The sequence below is a fragment of the Parasteatoda tepidariorum genome, chromosome 3, assembly GCF_982258835.1.
Source record: "Parasteatoda tepidariorum strain Cologne lab strain chromosome 3, Ptep-v5.0, whole genome shotgun sequence".
Taxonomy (NCBI): Eukaryota; Metazoa; Arthropoda; class Arachnida; order Araneae; family Theridiidae; genus Parasteatoda; species Parasteatoda tepidariorum.
The window spans coordinates 6565963-6589484 of NC_141757.1; the positions used below are offsets into that span (position 1 = coordinate 6565963).

A 23522-nucleotide genomic window follows, 5' to 3' on the forward strand; every position below is an offset into this window, starting at 1 on the left:
CTTGTGCTTTCATCATTTTCAGCCTACTCTGCCTTGCGAGTTGAACCCACAGGTTGAAATAAAAGAGCGCTAAACTGAAACAGAGCTAAACGAAACAGCATTAAGCGGGGTCTTACCGTACCAGGTCTAGTTAAGTGCCACTGCCCGATATACCCTAAAGTGATGCTTTTTTAAGGTACAGTGCCACTGCCGGGTAGGCCTACATGAACGTTTATTTAAGGTCAAGTGCTACCGCACAGTATGCATTTAACCGGTACACCAAACACTGATGTTCCTCCTAATCTACCGTCAGCAGATATTAAAATATCAAATAAATATAATAATATCAACAAATACATTGATATCAAATAGGCTATAACAAATATTTCAAACATTCACCAAAGTGACTATGTGATTGTTGACATTCGGCGGTGAAAGTAGACGTTCGATGTCGATTTCGGCCATTCATGCCATACATCTTGAAATTGTGCTAATTTGAATTTCATAAATGCTAACTATACATAATGTGTGTTAAAGTAGTTTGAATTTTCTGTTTATCTTTGAAAATCAGAAAAAAAATGTGATCATCATTTCAATGGCTTAAATTTCAGAAAAAGCGGATTATTTATTTAAAAAAAAGTGAAACGTTTAGAGAAAAATTGGAGTTTTTGATAAAAAAAAAGGATGAAATTTGAAAGACAAAAGCGAAAATTCGTTTAGAAGAGGAAGAATCTCATCCCTGAAGAAAGCCAGTGAGAACATTGATTACAACAATTCATAAACAAATGTATAAAGCAGGAACTATCCCAAGCAAATATATCTACAATGTAATTAAAAAACTATTACATTGAGGGAATTATACATAAAGTATTGAGCTGGAAGTTTTTTTCAACACTCTCAAAATATGTGAAAATAAATGTAACATAATATGTAATACAAGTTGAATTAATTACATAATTTCAATTGGAGCTTTTTAATTTTTTAGGCTCATGCCAAAAATTTGAGAAATTTTACGACCTCTCTGGCAGACACTAATGTAGGCACAGAAAAAAATAATAACAAAGTGGAGATAACCAATCTTCAATAAAATAGTAAGGTAGATTACTAAATTTCATGATATGGAACTTGTTATTTAGCTAATAATATAAAATTAGCGTAAACTCAATTCATTTTTGTTACAGTTTAAAATAACGAAATAGGATAATATTGATGTACTAAATACAGAAGCGTCAATTTTCCTAACTTTAGCTATTTATAATGAAAAGTACAATAATACAAAAACTTAAGCTATCTATAATCAGAAGAACAATAACACATACAAAATTTAAATTAGAGCAATGTCAAGGTGTTTTTATTATTTGATTCTACATAGATATGTGCATGCATGAATTTACTATTAAATAAAAAATTAACCACTTGAGAGTAATTTTTATCTTAATAGTCACTACTAATGACAAAAATTTTTTACTCTTGGTAGTTTAGGAAATAAAACTTATTTTTAACAGATTATTGTGAAAAATATCACTTTTATTATTCAACTGTATAACAATATTTTTTAACCAAATCATAATAATTACAAAAAATCATAATAGTTTGGCACTACTGTAAATATAACTACAGAATTAAGAGCACAAAAAAAAATGGGTTAAAATTTTATTTTGGCCTTACTGAAGATGCTTTTGCATAACTATCATGTAAAATATTAGTAGCTGTAGAGTTACAACAACTTGCTTGTTACTGCCTGTTCTTGTATTGCCATTTTACTATTATTTTTAGATTTATTTTACCAGGTTGCACCGCAGTATCAAAACCAATTTGTGTAATTTCAGTTTTTATGATTCTCAGCCTGTCTTGGCTATCTGCTTAAGATGGCTTCTTTACTGAAAAAGTAAGAAGTTCTTGTCTGTCTATTTTGAGTTAAGAGATTTAGCCAATGAGAAGACAGAGAAGGAGACTGAAAGAAATCAAAAATGTAGATAAGATTTATATTTATATTCTTTAAGGTAACGCATGCAGCTAAATGTCTATAATTGTAACCTTCAGTGATCACTCTAGAATTTATTATTTGTATTACGTTATTTACTTGATATTAATGTTTGACTGCATGGTAACATTCAGCTATAGTTTGTCTATGGTAAGAACTCCCCCACCCACCACAAAAAGATTCCCTTTCTCTCGCTGACCCCAGTCAAAACCTGTCCTAAACAGTGACCCCCACACCCTTAGTTGAAATAGTTTTACCTCATTACCATAGGCGAATGGCTAGGGGAGTTCTTACTTCAGACAAACAATAGTGAAAGTGTTTAATAATAATAGATAATGAATCAATATTAAAATTAGATAAAATACATTAACTTCTTTTCTTTCTTATTTTTCGACAAACTTTATATTCACAATTCTGCTGAATGTGTCGATGGTAATTTGGGATAGGCTGTAGTTGGTTAAATATTTTAAATAAAATTAGATTGTGGCAAATTTTAACTTGCTACCCTACCTTTAATAAACACTCAACACATTTCTTAATTTAATACTCCACCATACATTACAAAGCATCCTCAAAATGCTGATGAGCCACATTTTGCCAAAATTAATCTATATTTTTAAAAAATATTTTCTGATCCTTTCATCAATGTTAGTGACAAATTAAACACCACAAACAATTTTCAGTTTCATGTTTTTTTGTAAATCAGCCATTTTAAAGTTTTATCATTTGAGTTTTAATCAGGAATGTATGAAACATAAGAAACTTAAATAAAAGAAAATGTATTAATTTAAAAATTTGGGATAACCACATTTTAGAATATTACAACTAATTTTTAAGATACTTGAGTGACTAATAAAATCTGATGAATTTTCAAGTGCACTCACAATATATAGGGACAGTTCCTTGAAAAGTAAACCAAAATAGAAAAATTTTAAACTTTAGCTAACTTAACATATTCTATATTATTTGAAAGGTTAAAATGTATGCAGTAAGCAATGTTATGCATCTTGATTTTAATTATCATTTAATTAACAATTGAAACTCACGTTTTATTTGTTCAAGAATTTTTTTTCTCTTTTTTTTTAAAAAATTCCAATAAGTTTGAAAGTTATTGCAATTTCAGTTTTTTTACAATTGTTTTTCATTTTGCTTTAAATAACATCTATTTTATTATTGTAAGAAATTTATCCCCCTCGACATCTTGATTTCTCAAACTCAGGCTTAAGTACGCATTCTTAATATATATATATAGATAGATATAGATATATATATGTGGGGAAAATAGTTACAGACAATGTCAACCGTCATCTATGAAAAGGTACCCCGACATAGTGTTAAGTTAACATGTCTTATATACTAGTGAATTGTAGTTGTAATTTTGTAGTGGTAGATACGCTACAGTACTCCCCCACCAGAATTATATCTGTGATAGAATTCGATGAATGGATACCACTAGTTGAATCATTGCTGTTTTTATGCGAAACCGGGAGAGCTGTATTAAGATGACCGTACTTTATGAGTGCTGAATGTGAGAGGTGTATTAACTTCACGGTCGTAGTCGCTCCTAACATCTTGTGTTGCCTTTAGCAATCGAGTGTATGCAAGCCGGCGTTGTGGGTGTTTGAGAAAAGACTGAATAGCAACAGTGCGAAGAGATGGATAAAGTCGCAGTCACAAGTAGCAAGTCAACTATTCAATGTGGACTATCCATCGAAGTGGGTGTTACTGTCAAGATAGGCGTGTTCATATCGAAGTGGGCGTTACTGCCAAGGTAAGCGTGTTCACATCACGTCCGAAGTTCACCAATGTGGGGAAAGTAGTTACAGACCATGTCAACCGTCATCTATGAAAAGGTACCCCGACATAGAGTCGAGTTAACATGTCTTATATACTAGTGAATTGTAGTTGTAATTTTGTAGTGGTAGATACGCTACATATATATATATATATATAAATTAAATCAATTCCTACTTAGATCAACAAAGAAATTTTTTATTTTAGTTACTTTTTATTAATTAATTACTATGTTTTTTCGCACATATAAAAATAAAATTAATTAAATTAGATTAATGAATGAATATTTGAAAAAACTGTATTAACATCAAGTGTATTAACACCCCTAAAAAATGTATTTGAACTTGAATGAAAGAACAAAGAGTATTTTATCAATAATTGAAAATTTGACAAGATATATATGGAGAGTGTGAACTAATAGTAGACATTGAAGAAAAAAAAAAAGGCGTGTGGTATCAGACAACTATAAAAGTATAAATTTGATGGCATGTACCACACGTGCTATCACGTAATGTTCTTTATTGAATTTATCTGAAACAGTGAAAATAAAATAATTAACTGTGCCCTATAAACTATATTTTTTTGTTTAAATAATTAGTAATTATCACTGATCTCATTTTTAAATATGTGAAAGTGTGAACTAATACTACTATTAGTTTACCTAATTTAGTCTAATTAGAGTTGGAAAAAAACAGACCAGATGTTGCCAGAAATAAATCTAAACCTGTATCAAAATTTTTAAAAACATAAAAGATTCAAGAGAAATAAACTGTTTCCAATTTGAAACATTATATAATATAAAGTTATCGTTACATATTGTTAAAAAGTGCAATTATTTATAATTTCTTATCGAGTCACACGTTTCTGTATTCCTAATTTGAAATATTTTCCTTCGAAAAGAGTTGATTGTTTTCATCATTATCATTAGCTAATCATCATAATCATTAATTTTATAATGATTAACAAAATGTTCTTACATAAAATCTTAATAATTATGTATTTTAAAAATAAAATCTTTTTTGAAAAATAACTACTTTTAAGAGAAAAAAGAAGAATGAAGGTTGGAGAAGGGAGCCAGAAGCCTCCTACTATCTATATTATATAAAACGCTAATACCTATGTATCAATAAAACCGATGATATTTCTTTTCTCGAGTTGGCAACAGTTTTCATTTTTAATTGATAGGCTTCGGCACGTAGTGAGCATCATATGGCTAATCGGGTGATTTCTCACCGAATTATCAAAAAAATTCTCAAAATTATCTTCATCGAAGCCGATGCTTTACATACGGCGTTCAGTACTATTTCATATTGTTTCACAACACATGGTTTTAGCCCTCTGGTGGGAAAGACTTTAAAACAAAACTTACAACAGTTACTTTTCTCAACAGCTGAAATTTAGAATAGTGTGATTAAGAAAAATATGTGAACTGTTTGCAATTTCAAATTAATATTGAAATGCACAGGTTTAGAATTTTCTACAGTGAAAAGTTTTCGGAACTTCAGTGTTCAAAAAAGTATACAAAAGCTAGACATTAAGAACGTATCCAATGAGCGAGCATCGGATTGCGAAGCAATCCGAAATGAACTGCGAAAGCAGTTCCGGGGGTTGGCGAGCGAGCAGGGGGAGGAGCCTCCTTGTTTAAAAATAAATCTTGACAACATATTTCAAACTACAGTTTTGTATTGAAAATCGTTCTATACACACATATGTATGATTTAAATTTAATAAAAGTATATCATTATTGCTACTAAAATACAGACTATTAATGTATCATTAAACATTATTAAATACTAAATCATTATTAACAACTAAAAGAAAAACATTATTTTTTTGTTAAACTTAAAAAATCTAGATACAATAGGATTACATAGCTGTCAACATACATAGGAAAAAAATCCAGTAGATTTTACGAAATATAAATTTCATGATAATTGTTGAATAATGTACTAAAAATCTTAGAAATAAAGAATTTTAGGGTTTTTTTATCGTCATCAAAATAGAGAAGTTGCAGTTATGAATGACATTAAATATGCTTGAAATATTATGTATTATGTTTAACTCTTAATTTTGAATAGTAATAGACATTTCATTTATAAAAATAATTGAGAATTTTTAATCAATTTAGAAAGGGAGTTCTGAATAAAAATAAACTTAACATCTTATAACAAAAAAAAAAAAGGTTCAAACTGATTTCTATGAATGATGCTTGCTTCATAGTAATACTAATTTAAATATCCAAGCAAGTAATAATCTGTGCAAAAATTCTATTTCGATAGGGATTTTTTCAGAAACTAAGGAATTTTTTAAAATGCACAAAAACCAGGGGAATTTTATATTAAACTAGTACAAAAGGAAAAACGGGCATAATCCATAAGTCGACTGGAAAATCCAGTAGAGTTGGCAGCTATGGCATTATGAGATTTTTAAAATGTCATTTACTAAGGCCATTTTGCTAATTGAAAACATATTAACACAGCAATATAATTACTATAAATTTTAAAACTATGAAAATCAGTAAGAAATTGAAATTACCTAAGACTAAAACACTTTGAAAATTTTTAAATCATTGATTTCTTAAAACAAAAAAATCTTTCGATTTAAATCAATGGTTTTTCATTAAAATAATCAACTGATTTAAATCAAGCGCTCTTATAGAACAACAAATTCAGCTGCAAAGTACAATACATGTTTACACATGAAGTTACAGAAACTAAGGTAATAGTACTCATAAATATACATACATAACAATACTGTGAATAATTGCATGGTGAGAATTACAGAGCTAAAAAAATGTTACGCAAGTTTTAAAAATAACTACAAATGTTTGAAAGTAGTTTATGATACATTCAACATGTTCTTCATTAATGACTATGACAAATAAAAAATAAAGTTCTAAAGTGGATTCTATGAAATATAGGTGGAAGCTTGAAACATGGATTCTTTTGATAAATGCTCAAAATTGCTGTATTTTGAGATTTTTGTAAAAAATTAACAAAACTATACATATTCAAAAATAATGAAATAATAATAACTCACAGGCTTTACAATCAACCATCAAGTTTTAACGGAATATTATAGCTAATGGTTGCAAAAATTATTAAATTTTCTTCACATAGCTCAATAAACGTCACTTTTTATGTGCTTAATCTTGAATAAATTTCTTATTAATGGCACTTGAACTAGACACTTAAGTCGTAGACACGTAAAATGTGTGTACTATTATGAAATATAAAAAATTCTTATTATTTAATTAGGAAACATTGATACAGAAAAAATGTGTGTTAGGAACAAAATATAAAATTGCAACAAATCTTGAATCAGATACTTGTATCTGAACAGAATATGTTTAAAAAATCAACTACAGATAAGAAATCTATTCATAAACAAGTAACATTAAAAAAAGTATTTTTAAAGTCAATTCCCACTTAGGTTAACAAAGAAAAATTTTAGTTACTTTAAATTTGAACAAGTTTGTTTTGCAAGTTACTTTAAATTTGATATAAATATATATAGGGAGAATGTGAACTAATCATAAAAATTAAAAAAAAAAGAAAAAAAAAAAAAGAAAAAAAAGACGTGTGGCATCAGACAACTATAAAAGTATAAATTTGGTGATGTGGACCACATGTACTACCACATAATGTTCTTTATTGAATTTATCTGACACAGCAAATATAAAATAAAAAAATATTTAAATATGCGCAGTAAACTATTTTTCGGTTCAAATAGAGTTATAAGTTAGTAATTATCACTGATTTTATCGTTAAAATATGTGAAAACTAATCACTTATAGTAAAATTTAAAACAATTACTAACACTTAACCCAACAGAAAATTCCACTTTGTTTTTCTTTAATCCCTATTTAATGAATGAATTAATGTTTGAAAAAAAAAAAAAAACTTTGTTAACATCAAGTGTGATCCACTATAAATTTAAAAAATTGTATTTGAAATTAAGTGGACGAATGAAAAGTATTTTATGAACGATTGAAAATTTGAACAAGATATAAGGAGAGTGTGAACTAACAGTAGAAATTGAATAAAAATATTGCTGAACATTAATAGAAAATACTTTTGATCTATTTACATTAAAAAATTAAATTCATTTCATTTTGCAAATGTCAGTCATATTAAATTTGAGATGAATACTTACATTTTCCCTATTTTTTGAAGCGGCATAGTGTAAGGCCGTCTGCCCTGTCTGATTTGGAGAATTAACATCAGCTCCCTTGCCTATAAGTACTGCTACAATCTCTGCAGAGCCAACAGAAGACGCAATCATCAAAGGAGTCCAATTAGACTACAAAATAAATAATCTGACACTCAAAGAATATTTTCAAGCACTATATACATTAAAAAAATTGCAAAATAATTTTCCAAGGCATTTCACTATCATGAGAAAATAACTAGTTTCTGACAAGGAACTCTTTTCTTTATTCTATTAGCCATTATTAAATGCTCGAGAGATTTTTCTGTTTGATATCAGAGGGTAGAAAGTGAAGCCTGAAATTGAGAATATTCAGTTTTAATGAAATAAACATAATAAATCCCAGGTATTTAAATTTAAAGACTCTCTCAAGCTTCATATCATTGATCTTAAGTGCCACTCCTTTTCCAGTTTAATATACAGTCTAAACAGAGAAATAATCAAATTGCTTTTTTCATCCATGTCAGATAATTATTAAACTAATAAAATATATTGCATGATACAGACAAACCATACAATATAACTTAAAAAAAAAAAACTATTTTAGCCTTGTTTTCATAAACGAAATCAAAACTTAATTTCTCAGGTCTACCTTCATATGTAAAGAACATTTAAAATATTGTAATTAAGTTACATATTGTCTATTATTACAAAACATACATCACATTCACAACCAAGAAAAGTATACTAATTTTCATTACCAAAAGCTGAATACTCAAAACAATTCTTAGATAGAAGACTAAAGGTATTTTCAAAACAGATTTTATTTGCAGATACTTTATGACAAAAAATACTTTATTACCTGGGCTTCAGAACTTTCATTTCAAATCAAGAATAATTAAATAAGAATTTTAAAATAAACGTCTTTAAAGCTTACATAATTTTAAAACCATGAAAAAATTCTTGAACATTTTAAAGTGCATTTCCATGAGTTCATTTTATATTTTATAAAAACAAGTTAATTTTGACGGTCAAATTATGAATTCAGCTTGATGGTCAACATTTTACTAAAATGATGGCCAAGTATCAGCTAAATCACTATTCCTTGCAGCTATATTGTATTTACTGAATGGGAAATAAATTAATATAAATTTTCAGTAGAAAGTAAGAAATATATTTCATACATCATCAAGTTCATCGACTGGAGATCCTAATTTCAAAAGATAGTCCACAATATCCTTTTGACTTCCAGATGCAGCCCAATGTAGAGGTATCCTTCCAGACTGGAAAAAAAAAATTGTTTAGAACATAGAGTCTCAGCCTTATAAATATTGAGCAAAATAAAATATCAACCACTCCCTTGAGATAATCCAGTTATTTCGAGTATAGGAACAAAAGAGGCATGCAGAATTATAAGACGAAACATTTTTAAGCAATTCTCTTATGCATTAAATCTGTTAGGTTTTTTTAAAAAAATAAATACAATCAATGTGTGTGTCAACTCCAGAGTTGGCAAGGTTTAGAACAGAATGGATTAATCCACGGTTTAAACTGTCCAGTCCAAAACAGTCTTAAACTATCCAAAACTATTTTGTTCAAATTACATCACAATTTTAAAAAAAAATAAGGTGAAGAATAAAAGATTAATTTTTGAACAAGAAACAAAATGAAGACAAGTTTTTGTATTACTATTAAAAAAGTTTATTAGTATATTTGATATTGCATTATTTATCCTTATGCATAAAACCTAATTTATCAGCATTTAATGGACAATATATTAACATTTGTTATTCAATGAATTGTGCCACTTCAAAAGTTATTAATCTTTTCCTATTTTATTATTTTCCTTTAATATTTTACATTAAATTGTATAAAATATTTATTAATATATGTAATTATTATGCATACAATGGTTACAGATATAAAGTTTTTACCTTTTACCAATGTTAAGGTTTTAGGCACTTTAAGACAGTAAAACCTACATGTCCTGTTTGGACATCCAAAAACCCCAAGCCTGATTATTTTTAATATTGCATTATTCATCCTTATTCAAAAACATAATTTATCAGTATTAAAAGCATATTTATTCATAATTAAAAGTATTCACTTTCGCTGTTCAATGAATTGCAGAGCTTCAAAAGTTACAGATCTTTTCTTATTATATTATTTTCTTTTAATAAGTTAAAGCAAATTGCATAAAAAATATCAAATATTTATTAATATATGTAATTATGTGTACAATTGTTATACATATATAATTTTTATCTTTTACCAATGTTCAGGGTTTGGTACACTTAAAGACAGTAAAACCCATGCGTCCGGTCTAAAGCCAGATTAGGGCATCTAAAACCACAATCCTGGTTTTCTCAATACTTTTCTCCCAACAGGTAATAGCCGTCTATTTGTTATAATCAAAATGAATACAATAATGAAGAAAATACAACAAAGAAATACTTGCTTAAAAAGAGCCATATATTTTTAATTATATAATTAAAAAAAAATCAAAAATAATTGTTTTACACTAAAATGCAGTATCAACAAAACAATCAAATCGTTGATACTGCTTCAAACAAAATCATGCTACTGACGTGCTTGTGAAAATATGTCAGTGGCATGATGGTTCAGATCCAGGTCCCCCGTTACACCATTTTGAGTCGACTGATGTGAGATGATCACCATTTCAATGTTTCATTAGTTGAAAATTCCTCTAGAATCTAAACCTTTGCAATAGAGTTCATAACCCATTGAGGGACTTCCAGGGTCAAGGTGATGGCAATATTCTCATAACCACCCCCCGGGCAGACATCTACAGGATTTTCAAAAAAAAAAAAAAAATTGCAAATTTAAATTGCATTTGGCACTTATGTGATTGTTGTTGGCATGACTTATCACAATACGAAAAGGTCCCTAGTTGCACCAACTACAATCGTCTATGGCGCTGGGCCCATATCCAAGAGGTCGTGGGTTCGATCCTCGCCGGCCGAAGACTCCCCGTGTAGTAAATGGTGACTGATGCACGTTAAATCTGTCGAGTCTCAAAGTCCTCCATGTTCCCACAATAAATCAATACCTCTGGGGGTACTGATCCAGGAGTTTCCTTGTCTTCTGGATTGGTTCAAAATTACAAGGCTACGGAGTTGAACATAAGTAGTCGTAAACCCATGAGATTGGGTCGGCTGTTCAACAACGGTTATAAAATAAAATCGTCTAGGTGCCAAATGGATCCTTAACTTGCAATTTAAAAAAAAAAAAAAACATATAGATATTTGCCTTGGGTTAGCTAAGAGTTATACCTTTCGAGTTGGTCCCATTCTGTGATGTTTCTCACGGGGCGTTGCCAGGAAGTAGCTAAGAATTGGTGATTATTTTGCCACAGATCACTATACGGAAATCTCCCTGTGCGTCAGATCACAATAAGGTAATCTCCCCAATTAGACACTATACAGGGATATTTTCAGGGGAGATTTCCGTATCCTGATCAGTGGCAGAATAATTGCCAAGTCTTGGAAACTTCTGGGCAGTGGCCCGCGAGAAACTAAAGAAAAACATCACAGAAAGGGACCAACTCGAAAGGTAAAACTCGTACCCACCCCCGGGCGAACATCCACTTGTTTTTGTTTTTTTTAAATTGCAAGTTTAGGATCTATTTGGCACCTTGACAATTGTAATTGGCGAGACAGATCACAATATGGTAATACCCCCTACTTTTTGTATCATGCTATGTTGCGCCAAATAGAGCTTCATCTTGCAATTAAAAAAAAAAAAAAAACAAGTAGATGTTTGCTGGGGCTGCAAATTATACAGTTTGAGGAGTTGGCCCTTTTCCGCGACGTTTTTTTTTTTCTTTAATTTTTAGTTTCTTGTGAGCTACTGGACAGAAGTTGCCAAGACTTGGCGATTATTCTGTCATAGAGCAGGATAAGGAAATCTCCCCCATTGCACTATGGAGCTTTTAACATATCCTTTCCATTTCCAAGGAAAAACGGGAAAATTTAATATTTACCCATCATTTTGATCTCAATTTCTTATTATCTGAAAGAACATCGCCAAAATTAGAGAGACACAAAATGGGAAACTTTTACCCTGAAAAAGCTTCAATTAACAGAGCTTAATCCAAGAAACTCTCTATTCTACACTCTAACCTTAGTTAGAATTATCTAATAATTCGGACACAAGAAATAACATACAGAGCTTGTTACATAACGCTACAAATTAACAATAAAGATATAAATGATATTTTTACCCCATCTTTAGTAAGTAAACAAGACTTATCCTTTTCAATTCTTTCTTTAAGTTTTTCAAATTTACCTTCGAAAGCAAACCGGCAGAGCTCCAATTCGGACATTGTTATTTGTCATCAAAATCCAAATAAAAACAAATTTTCAAATTTGTTTATCATCCACATCCGATTGAAGTTGAGAAGTTTTCAACCTGAGTAATGGGCTATTTTCACTGCTTATAATTCAGGCACATCCGATGACCATCAAGAGAAAATGAGACAGGCTGCTGTTCGATTATCCGCTATTTCGATGACCAATTTTGGTTGGAATTGCGCAGCAAAAACAGTACCTAGGAGCTTTGTGGAATTTTTGTAAATAGAAGTTTTAACATTATGAATCTGGCAATTACGGTGATGATTTGTTTTGTTTTCATTGGTTTCGGCAGCTGAGGCTGGTTGTTGTCGCTTTTAAGTGTAGTTTTTGATGAAAGTTGAGAATGTCAAAATCGTATATGAATAGTTGATTTGCTACATGCTTGTTTTATTCTAAATTCGCAGTTTTAAACTAATATTTAATTTTTTTCTCTTTTTTTTTTGTGAATAATTCAGGGTGATCATGCGGTGATAGAGGGGCGTACCTTAACTTGTATATTTTTTGATACCCTCGTCTTAACAGTTACAACTAATGTATTCATGATTTATTGTTCTATAAATTTATTACTTGATCATGGCTAGTGCTCGCCACAACTGTTTGATTGTCTTAAGTGGTTGCAAAGAAGGTATATGTCAAAATTTAACAAAGATAGTTGTCTATGTATAATCTTTTTTAAACCATTTTTATTCATATTAAAACTGTCTCTTTATATTTTAGGTAACTCTGCCCAATCTTTTATACAGTCGTTTACTTTGGTCCACACTAATTTCACTGTACAGATAGCAACACCAGGTGTAAGTTAGCTTATAATTATGTTTTACAGGGATTTTTCCATATCGTGATCTGGCGAGACAACTGCAATCGCCCAACACATTTTAAACTTGAAAATTTAAAAAAAAAACATGTAGATCTTGGCCCGGGGGTGGCTACGATTTATATAGACCTCGCCATTCCTAAATTTTCTCTTTTTATTTCTCACTTTCACCAAAAGAAGCGGTTATTATTTATTTAGACAGGATGGTATTAATAATAACCGAATTTATCACATAACGGTTATGTGATAAATTAGAGACTAAAGACATAAGACTTCTAATGTTTATTTACCTGTAACATATATACAAAGAGGAACACCCATGTCCCATTGCTATATAAATCGTTTCATAACATTGACCAATCTTGATTGGTTATTATTAATAAGTGAATAATTTGTGAAATTTCTCACTTTGATCGAAAGAAGCGGTAATTATTTATTTAGACAGGTTGGTATTAATAATAACCGGATATAACACATATACAAAGAGGAACACCCATGTCCCATTGCTATATAAATCGTTTCATAACATTGACCAATCTTGTTTGGTTATTATTAATAATAAGTGAATAATTTGTGAAATTTCTTACTTTGATCGAAAGAAGCGGTAATTATTTATTTAGACAGGTTGGTATTAATAATAACCGAATTTATCACATAACCGGATATAACACATATACAAAGAGGAACACCCATGTCCCATTGCTATATAAATCGTTGCATAACATTGACCAATCTTGATTGGTTATTATTAATAATAAGTTAATAATTTGTGAAATTTCTCACTTTGATCGAAAGAAGCGGTAATTATTTATTTAGACAGGTTGGTATTAATAATAACCGGATTTATTACTTTAATTCGATTATTCAGCCAAAGATCACGATACAAAAATCTCTTCTGTTTTACAAATGTTGTGTTGTTTAATTGTGACTTAGCTCATTTTTAATTAAATACCTTTTTTTAAAAAAATATTTGGCACTTTTACCTATCTAGTATTACCTAAATAAGTTTTTCAAAATTGCAATGCAAGTAAAACAATATTTCATTTAAATTAAATATGAAGTATTTTATTTAAATGTCCAATATGTTTGAATTATTTTACACATTTAGTTTTCAGCTCTATATGATCAGTAAAAAAAATAAGTTAGCAAAATAATAGTTCTAATTAGCAATTCAAGTTAGCAAAATAATAATTCTAAATCAATAAAAACATTCAAAGATACACATCTTCCTAAATTTGGAAACTATCCCACCCGATTCCACAAGAAGCACAACTATTTACAACTTTTTTATTTTAACTACAACTTTTTAGCTAAAGCTGATTTGTCTCTATTGATTCACTGTTAGTATCATTTTGTAAAATACTATTTTTAGAAGACAACATCAAGTATTTATTTTTACAAGTATTTATTTTTGAATTCGTTTTTTAAAGTTATTTTTAAGAAGAGCTTAATTTTTCTTTTTTAAAAACTAGATTTTTTTCTGAATTATGTCCATTTTTTGCCATTTTTACATTGCTGTATTCACCGTTTTTATGATTAATTTAGACTCAATGCATTTTACCGTACCATGAGTCCTAAGCGTATTAAAGCACCAATAATTTTACATGTTTGATGAGACCCTTACGGGTTCACATGTGCCTGCCTATACAGCGCTGGGTTTGATGAGATTCTTGCACTCTCATGTGCTACATTTTGCAAGATATTCTCAGCTTTAGCCTTCATTTTCTACCCTCTGAAATCGAACTGAAAAAATCTTTTTATGGTGGCTAATATCGTCAAGAAAAGAGTTCTTTGTCAGAAGCTGATTATTTTTACCATGATCGTGTGAAGTCTTTAAAAATTATTTTGTTAATGTACATGGTGCTTAAAAATATTTTTGAATACTTAAAAGGTGCTTATTTTTTGTTGAAAGATTTGGCTGGCTACGCACCCTGGACAGAATTATCATCGTTAAAAGAAATTATAGAAAAACAACACTGAAAAAAAATAGTCTCTTTAAAATAGATATACAAAACAGACATAAAAAATGGTGATGTTTTGTTGACTTTAAAAATTATATGAATTTAACAAACATATAATACTGATTCTAATAATTAGAAATGACATCTTATGATTATTCTATGCATTTAAATATTACACATTCAAAATATAAAATGTTGTTATTTTATTGAATAACCAATTGCTTATACTTAGTAAACGTTTTTGTTCCATCATGTTATTATATTTTATGTGTACTTGTTCGCTTAATACATTAATAATTTTCTTTTAGGGAAAACCCTTAGAATTTTCTAAACACGATGACCAAAGTAGAAGATGGCTAAATGAATTTAGAATGAAATCTTTAGCAATACCTCTCAGTTTACAAACTATTGATCGTGAGTTTTATAGAAATATACTAGGCATTCATAATTACTTGTAATTTTACTATTATCATACATTGAAAAGTTGAATTTATAATTTAGTTTTTAAAATGTATTTCATTAATTACTGCATTCAATACTGAATGAAATATTTGAATGTATTACAATTATGCGGTACATATAAATGAGTTTTATATCTTGTTTGTCTCTTATATTTAACTTACAATGCTGCAACTAATTATATATACATAAGCTTTTTTGTTGAACGTTATGAAATAATATTTAAAAAAAAAGCTTTTCTAGAATCCTACGTATCCAGGAACAAGAGAAAAGCTTGTTGTATATCCTGAATATCAAATTTAATAAAGGCCATTGTAAAAATAATTTTATGCGATGTAAAATTGTATTAGAATAGTGATTAATATAACTTTTTTTTTTATCACTTCCACTACCAAAAAAATTGGATTAACAGATTAAATTACTGATTACCAAGGCTTTACAGCTTAAACCTGAGTTTCCGGCATTAAAAGTCAGAATTATTGATTAAAGCTAAACCTTTTTTTCTGATAGAATAATAAATGTGATTAGAGATTAAGTAAACTTATGCTTAATTATTCATTTAAATTATGCTGAATATAATTTATTTGGAATTTCATGTTTAGAAAATATCAATAATTAAAATTTTTAAGGCTATATTTTTAGAAATGCCTCACTAATGATTTTACTCCAGAAATTTTCAGGATTTTTGAGTTGAGTTTGATTCATAAATCATGCTATTTATTCATAAAAATACAAATTAAAATTTATTTATAAGATGTGCTTTTTAATAATGCAGATTAAACATAAATGACATTTAGAGTTCTGCTGAAATGTTACCAATTTAAAAAATTAAGTTATTCACATTTAAGAATGTAAAAGGGAAAAAATCAGATTCAATTTAACATTAGAGAGATAATCTATAGCCCAATAGGTTTACAGCCGAAAGAGAATAGTCTAATGCAAAATCTAATGAAAGTTGTTTTTTTTTCTGTGTATACAAAGAAGTAATAACACTTACAATTGTTTTTACTGCTTACTAAAATATTAATGAATCTAACTTAATATAACTGATTCATTTTGTCTTAGGATAAAAGTAAATTTAGATATAATTTAATAAATTGTCTAGAAATAATGGAACTAAATAAAAAAAAATGCTAAAGAAATACACAAAAAATGCTTGTTGACTAATATTTTCATTTAGTTTTTCAGATTACTCTTTAAATATAATGTTTAATTTTATGGAAATTGCTTATTTATAGTAAGTATTTATAGTAGTTTAAATTGCTTATTTATAGTAATTATATAGTAAGGATAAATTTAAATAGCATACTTTTTAATTTATAATTTTAAAAGCTGCTTAGAACATTGGTTATTTCTTAGTTCAAAGACTAGTTGTTATATTTACTTGATATGGCTAATTAGCTTTATATTTAAATTTTTTTAAAAATTTGTTTCTTTATCTGTGTAAAAGAAATGAAGTCATCAAAAATTTATGCATTGAATGCACACAATTTGAATAAGATAGTTTCATTACTTTTTGTTTCTTTTAGCTCACAGATATTCTTGTTTATTAATACCGCATTCTCCGGGTGCAGCTTTTGATCTGTGTAACGATGAGGATCTTGCTCAAATTCTAAAAAACTTTATTCAAGAAAAAAGTATGTTAAGATTTGATTATTGTCCTCTATTTAGTTTAATGTTATTTATTGAAAGTGTGATTTGTAAAACATATAATTGTAGCACTTGCATGACTTAAAAATATATTGCAGATTAGAATATCTTTATAATTGGAACAATAGGCTTTGCATTATATAATGTTTTGTGATTAATGATATGTGAGTATTAATGATTAAAAATTAATTTTAAACACATATAGTTTAAAACACAAAAATATGCACTTCAATATTTATTATTTAAAGAAAAAAATTAATGCATTAGAACTAAATCAGGAGCATTCGAGCTAAACATTAGCAAATGCTTTAAAGATTGGAAAGTTAAGGCAGTTTATGGAGAATGGCAGGTTATTAAATTGTATTATATAGACATAGCTGCTAACTCTACTGAATTTTGCTACTGGATCATCCGTAAAAATTTACTGTAGCCAATTATTATCTGGCTACTAAATAAAAAAAAATCACATTTAAGAATTTATTGTAGCCATTTATGTGGCTACTAAATAAAAAAAATTACCTTTGAAAATATACTGTCGCCACTTTTTATGTCATACATTAACAAGTAAAAAATCACCTTTAAAAATTTTCTATTAAGCTTATTATTATTACCCAACAAAAAAGGGGCTGGATAGCATGTTACCAATTATTGGTAATTCCGGATAGTTTATTAATAATTCCAGATCATCAGTACATAAAATTATGATTCTTTTTTCTATAGAGCCAATTTGTGCCATTGGAATGGGTGTTGCAGCACTATTCCCTGCAATTGAGGAAGAATTCTGGTTATTTTCAAAGTACAGTCTAACTTCTGTATGTTCATTTTTTTTAAAATTCCTTCTTACTTATTTTGTTTCATTCCTTTGCAGTTTATTGTATTTTCTGAAACAAGTGTAAGCATTTAATTAAATTGTATTTATATTTCGAGATTTTTATTTCTGTATAATTGTTTTGAAAAATTCAAAATTAATTGCTGACATTGTTTTAAATATTTTTTGAATGTTATATTTAATAGATCTTCCTGATAGAAAGATAGTTCCATCAAATAGTCCTCCACTAAAGTAAAATTTCACCCAATCACTTGATCCTTTGTATTTTGGATTAGGTTCAAAAAAATTAAAAGTTATGGAGTTAAACATTGATAGTCATAAATTCAGAATTAAGTCAGCTGTTTAATGACAGTTATAAAATAAAATAATGGGTAGTCGGGTTTTTATTGTCTTTGCGAGCCATCGCTAGGATTCAAACCTGGTTCACCTCATCAAACAGTGAATGCTTTACCTGGCCAGCCACCCTGGCTCAAGCTAAATTTATAATAAAAATTAAATTACAATTGCTCTGACCTTCAACAGTTTTACCTCGTCTTTGTTTTTAAAATAGAATACTATAAAATTTAAGAGTAGTAGTGGTTACTTATGCAGACAGTTGGAAATAAATTCTAAAACTAATAAACATAATTCGAGGAAAAGGGAAAATATCAAAATAAAAAACATGACTATCTGCCAGTTTTATATATACAAAATTCTTAAAAATATGGGCGTTTCTTAATTTCATAAATGATTAAAGGTTTATTCTTTCACAGTTAACTCTTAAGATGTATAACATGAAGTATTGTAATTTTGCCAAATTTTTATTGATTAATTGGCATGAAATTCTAAATTAAGGTTTAAAAATATCTGAAAATTCTAAATGTATAAAAAAAATGTATGCATTACAATTCAATATTTTTTTCATCATTGACGAATAATATAATATAAATTAATAAAAAATATTTAATTCATCAAAATTTACCCATTACGTACTCGTTTTCAGGCTGAGAATTTGTAAGTTTTTGTTAAAGAATTATTGTAGTGTATGCAATCATTCAAAACATATTAAGAGAAGCATGACACATTAAAATAAGGTTAAAGTGACAAATTTTTTAACCGTTACAGGTGTTAATCTATAAAAGCCGTATTTCCAAAACTCTGTTTTCTTCCTCTATTTTGGAGGTGATAAATCCAAATTTGACGAAAAAAGTTCTTCAGAAAAATTTAGTTTTTTGGCCAAAGTAAGCTAATTCTGCCATACTGTTAACCATTATACATAGATTAAAAGATTTTTTTGAGATACTACCAAAGCACTTTACGGGAGAAAAATCTGTTCAACCATTCAAAAATTAGTATATAATTGTTAACAAAAATAGAAATATGTAATAAAAAAATTATAAACATATTAATATTTTTAGTTTTTTCCAAATAACAATTCTTAAAAATATCTGGAGTTCAACTACTGGCTCCAAGGCATAAAAGTTTCATATTACTCAATAAATAATTTTAACATATTTTTTTGTTTTTCAGTTATCTGTATTTGAGCTTGCTAAAAATGTAGATTTTGACAGCATATCTGTCATTCCAGAAGATGTGATAAAAGATAGGCTTGGTACATATAGTTGTAAGTAGCAATTTAATAAAAAAAAATTTCTATTTCCTAGCCTTTTTTAGCTATTCGCTCTTTAACTCCTCAAAATATATAACAGATTTTATATATGTATGTATGTATTGTGTGTATATATGTATTAAAATTCATATATATGAGTACAGGCATGTGATTTTTCATCTAATTTGCGGAATTCTGTGAATTTCAAGAGCATTGATTCTCAAAAATCCACAAATCAGTAATTCATTTTCAGTACTTTAAATTTCCAACAAGTTGATCTAAAATTTTAATTTTGTTATTTGTGCAAAATCTCGATAATAAGATCTACTTGTGTTTACCTGCAATAATAGACAATTTCAAATTTCATTAATAGAGAAAGCGGTAAAATCCCTTTTCCTTTTTGTTTGCATTTCATACAGGAATCCATGCCAAAATATAACAGAAATTTTTAAAGCATGAAACTATTATGTTACAGCTCTTATTATTCATAACCGTTTTGCTAGAGCCGGATTCTTAGAGAATTTGGAATGTGCGGAGGTCGAAGATGAAATTCCTTCAGACAATCTAAAAAAAATGTAGGTTCAGCTAACAAGGGAAACTAGGGAAGTGTGACTCGCCAATTTTGAAATAAACTAGTGGGATGTATGCTTTATGAGGAATAATTTTAGGGGGCAACATTTGTTTCGGCCCATAGAAGGTCGTGTGAGAGATAAAAAATAATTCAATATATAGGAAAATCGGTATTTTATTACTTCAATGCAGAGTTATTGTAATTATCTCATACTCCAATTAATTTTGTGGTACTTTCACGTACTATATAATACATATTTATTGTCAAAATTGATTTCGAAAATTTTATACATCTGCAGTTTTAAAGAAAAACCTGTTAGGTTAATTTTTAAAAAAAAAAATTGACATCAAATTTTTTTTCTTCAAATTAATTGGAGTATGCAATTGCAAATCAATTTATTAATTAATAATTAATTACTTAATTTGCTAATTAATTTATTAATTAGCAAATTAATTAATAAACCAATTAATTACAATTTAATTGGAGTATGAGACAATCACAATAACTAATAGTCTGCATTTAAGTAATAAAATACCGATTTTTCTATATATTGAATTATTTTTTATCTCTCACAGGACCTTCTATGGGCCGAAACGAATGTTGCCCCATAAAATTATTCTTCATAAGGCATACACCCCACTAGTTTATTTCAAAATTGGCGACTCACACTTACCTAGTTTCCCTTGTAAGACAGAACCTCGAAATTGAAGACAATTAATGATTTTCTTTTTATTGATTCTGAAACTGCAACCACAGAAACATTAACTGAATCGTATATTTTGGACAGTGTGACAAATAAAAACAATACAGAACTAAATTGTGAGGAAGATGAAGAAATCATCAAACCTTCATTTGATAAAATCTTTTGAAACAAGTAGATACTAGTTTGCAAGATAAAGGTGCAACAATTGCTATTTTAATTTTGTCCAGTGTTTATGAATTTAAAACCTGTTTTGTGTTTAAGTAATTCAAATGGTGATTTTCTATTTAACGAATTTTCCATATAATGCACCAATTTTTATCGGAACTTAATGACTATGTTAAGTAGAGGTTCGTCTGTTGTTTGAATTCTTAAAAATCAAGTTTTGATACTCTTAACTTAATACAGCAACTATACCTAAATGAAGGTATATGTTAAAGCGCAATACCATTCTGTTTTATTGTAAAATATGTGACTTACTATAGCATTTTTTTAGTGTACTAAACTTTTTTACAAGCTTTATTTATTTATTCATGTTTTTAGGTAGTGAACCTGATGAAATGCACGTCGTTATCGACAGGCATGTAATTACCGGTCAAAACGAACAGTCAACAATCACGGCTGTCCAGAACTTAATACTTCTTCACAACCAGAAATACACTAAAAAAGAAAAATCTCCACATTGAAATTATGTTGTATTCAAAAACGTCTATTTTTTAAGTAAACTTGTTTAATTTCTTTAAAATAGTTCTCTAGTCTTTTTTATACTGTTTATATATGAATGCGCCAAATACATTTGTAGCTATAAGATTATTGATGTAATATATTTATTGCTTGTACTGATTTGTTACATTTTTCCTTTCAAAAGCATTCCATTTATTATCTTGATGTTTATGTGAGCTTTGTAGAAACTAATTCAAAACTAAGATTTTAGCAATTTATATTTTTTAAATGTGTAATTATTAATTTACAGAATTGATCTAATACCCAAGAGGGCAAATTTTTTTCCATCGTTAAAATGTTTTTCTTATTAATAGTTTTATTTGAAAAAAATTACTTGCACAAAAACATTTTTATTGAAAAAAAAATTGCCCACTTAAAAAAACTTTTCACTGAAAAAAATAGTAGTAACTTTATTTGCCAATTTATTAGACTGAGTTAAGTTTATAAATGATGTCTAAAATTTAGTTTTGTAAATTATTACAAAACTAAAACTACTGTTATTATTATTTTTCCATCTTTAAATTTTTTTCTTATTGGAAATTTTTAGTCTTATTTGAAAAAAATTGGCCACTTTAACAAACTTTTCCTTATAAAAATAATTGTAACTTTGTATGTCAATTTGTTTACTTATTAGACTGAATTAAGTTTATAAGTGTGACCTAAAATTTAGTTTTGTAAATTATTATTTTCATAATTTTTAACTCAAAGATGGTTGATTCAATTGTTAAAGAAATATTTATTGTCAAAAAATTTTTAAATGTATAAACTTTACTTGCTAAAAATATTTTGAAAAAGTTATTGTAATTAAAAAAAAAAAAAATGCTATAATTTAAAGGTGAAAAAACTGTTTTGTGGAAATATTAGACTCTGAGAATTTTGTGCAGCTCTGCTAATGATTCCTAAGAATATTATGTGAATTACATACACGTGCTTTGAAGTAACTCCAACTTAAAATAATGCACTTCTATACTCAGCTGTAAAAGTTTCAAAAATACTTTCTTGTTTAGAAGTGCTTTTTAATACTGACTTCAAAGTTTTATACCATCCTCAAACCCTATCTCATTAAAAAATTGCTGAATCTAGAAAGTATGGTGGATAATTCATTTTTGTTATCTCTAAAATTTTCAAAAGGAACAAGATTTGAGGATGTCATAGATACATAGCTGCCAACTGTACAGGATTTTCCAGTAGTCTACTGGTTTCATAAAAATTCTCCTGGTTTTTGTACTTTTTCAGCAATTTCCCTTCAGCAATTAAAAAAATCCCTTATTGAAGTAGAATTTTTCTGAAGAATATTGCTTGCTTGAATATTTAAATAAGTGTCAGTAATGCATAATAAAGCGAGCTTCATTTATAAAATTCAGTTAACTATCTTTGATGAATTAAATGCCTATTATTCAAAATGAGTAAACATTTCAAGGTCATTTAATGTGAAATCATAGTTGGAAAATATTGCAGTTTTTCTATTTTGTTGACTATAAAAATCCCCAAAAGTTCCCTGTGTGTGAAATATTTAGCATATTTTGCAACGATTATCATGAAATTTATATTATTTCATAAAATCTACTGGATTTTTTCCTATCTGTGTTGGCTGCTATGATAGATATCAAGAAAATCTCATAGTCAGAATTAAAGAGAATTCCCAAAGAAAATTTTGTAAAGTTTTTTCTGAAATTTTTGGTGACTAGTACTGAATGCATAACAGTTCAAAACATTGAAAATGAATTGGTAAATTTTAGGTTTATTAGATGAGTTCTGTACGTTAATTACCACACCTTATATTTTAATCGGGTGAGGCACGTTACTTTGTACCTCCCTTGTTTGTGCAAAAAGCGATTGATTCTGTGTAAGATGACTTTGATAAAACTTCATTAATCCAGGGTTGCCAAAGGTAACTAAAATGCAACTATTTTCGGCTTGAGGCGACTATTGCAAATTTTTATTTTTT

The 23522-nt window shown here is 28.3% G+C and overlaps 2 protein-coding genes across 3 annotated transcripts in view; one reads left to right on the plus strand and one right to left on the minus strand.

Moving 5' to 3' along the window:
* The window catches only part of LOC107443891 (uncharacterized), a 40474-nt gene extending 28068 nt beyond the window's left edge, over positions 1 to 12406 (minus strand). The window contains exons 1-3 of one of the 2 annotated variants that reach the window (XR_015432384.1): positions 12150 to 12319; positions 9091 to 9189; positions 7913 to 8059 (exon numbers count right to left, since the gene is read on the minus strand). Coding sequence is in view for 1 of the 2 variants with exons in the window: in XM_043053426.3 (XP_042909360.1) it covers positions 7913 to 8059; positions 9091 to 9189; positions 12150 to 12251 (348 nt within the window). In the remaining variant the exon portion in view is untranslated. Of the gene's footprint in view, positions 1 to 7912; positions 8060 to 9090; positions 9190 to 12149 lie in introns of both variants that reach the window. The other variant, XM_043053426.3, reaches the window with a different exon arrangement.
* A 123-nt stretch (positions 12407 to 12529) lies between these two features.
* LOC107443890 (glutamine amidotransferase-like class 1 domain-containing protein 1) lies at positions 12530 to 22815 on the plus strand. The gene is made up of 7 exons (XM_016057897.5): positions 12530 to 12904; positions 12997 to 13073; positions 15363 to 15468; positions 17043 to 17150; positions 17884 to 17975; positions 19502 to 19595; positions 21395 to 22815. Exons 1-7 carry the CDS (start codon positions 12853 to 12855, stop codon positions 21535 to 21537), a joined length of 672 nt encoding a protein of 223 aa, XP_015913383.1. The 5' UTR covers positions 12530 to 12852; the 3' UTR covers positions 21538 to 22815.
* Positions 22816 to 23522: the final 707 nt, after the last annotated feature.

Bases quoted from the DNA above. Each gene is read 5' to 3' on its own strand.
- LOC107443890 (XM_016057897.5), top strand. From the start codon at position 12,853: ATGGCTAGTGCTCGCCACAACTGTTTGATTGTCTTAAGTGGTTGCAAA. The intron at 13,074-15,362 runs GTAAGTTAGCTT...ATTTTCTTTTAG, and splicing joins TACAGATAGCAACACCAGGT to GGAAAACCCTTAGAATTTTC. The intron at 15,469-17,042 runs GTGAGTTTTATA...TGTTTCTTTTAG, and splicing joins CAGTTTACAAACTATTGATC to CTCACAGATATTCTTGTTTA.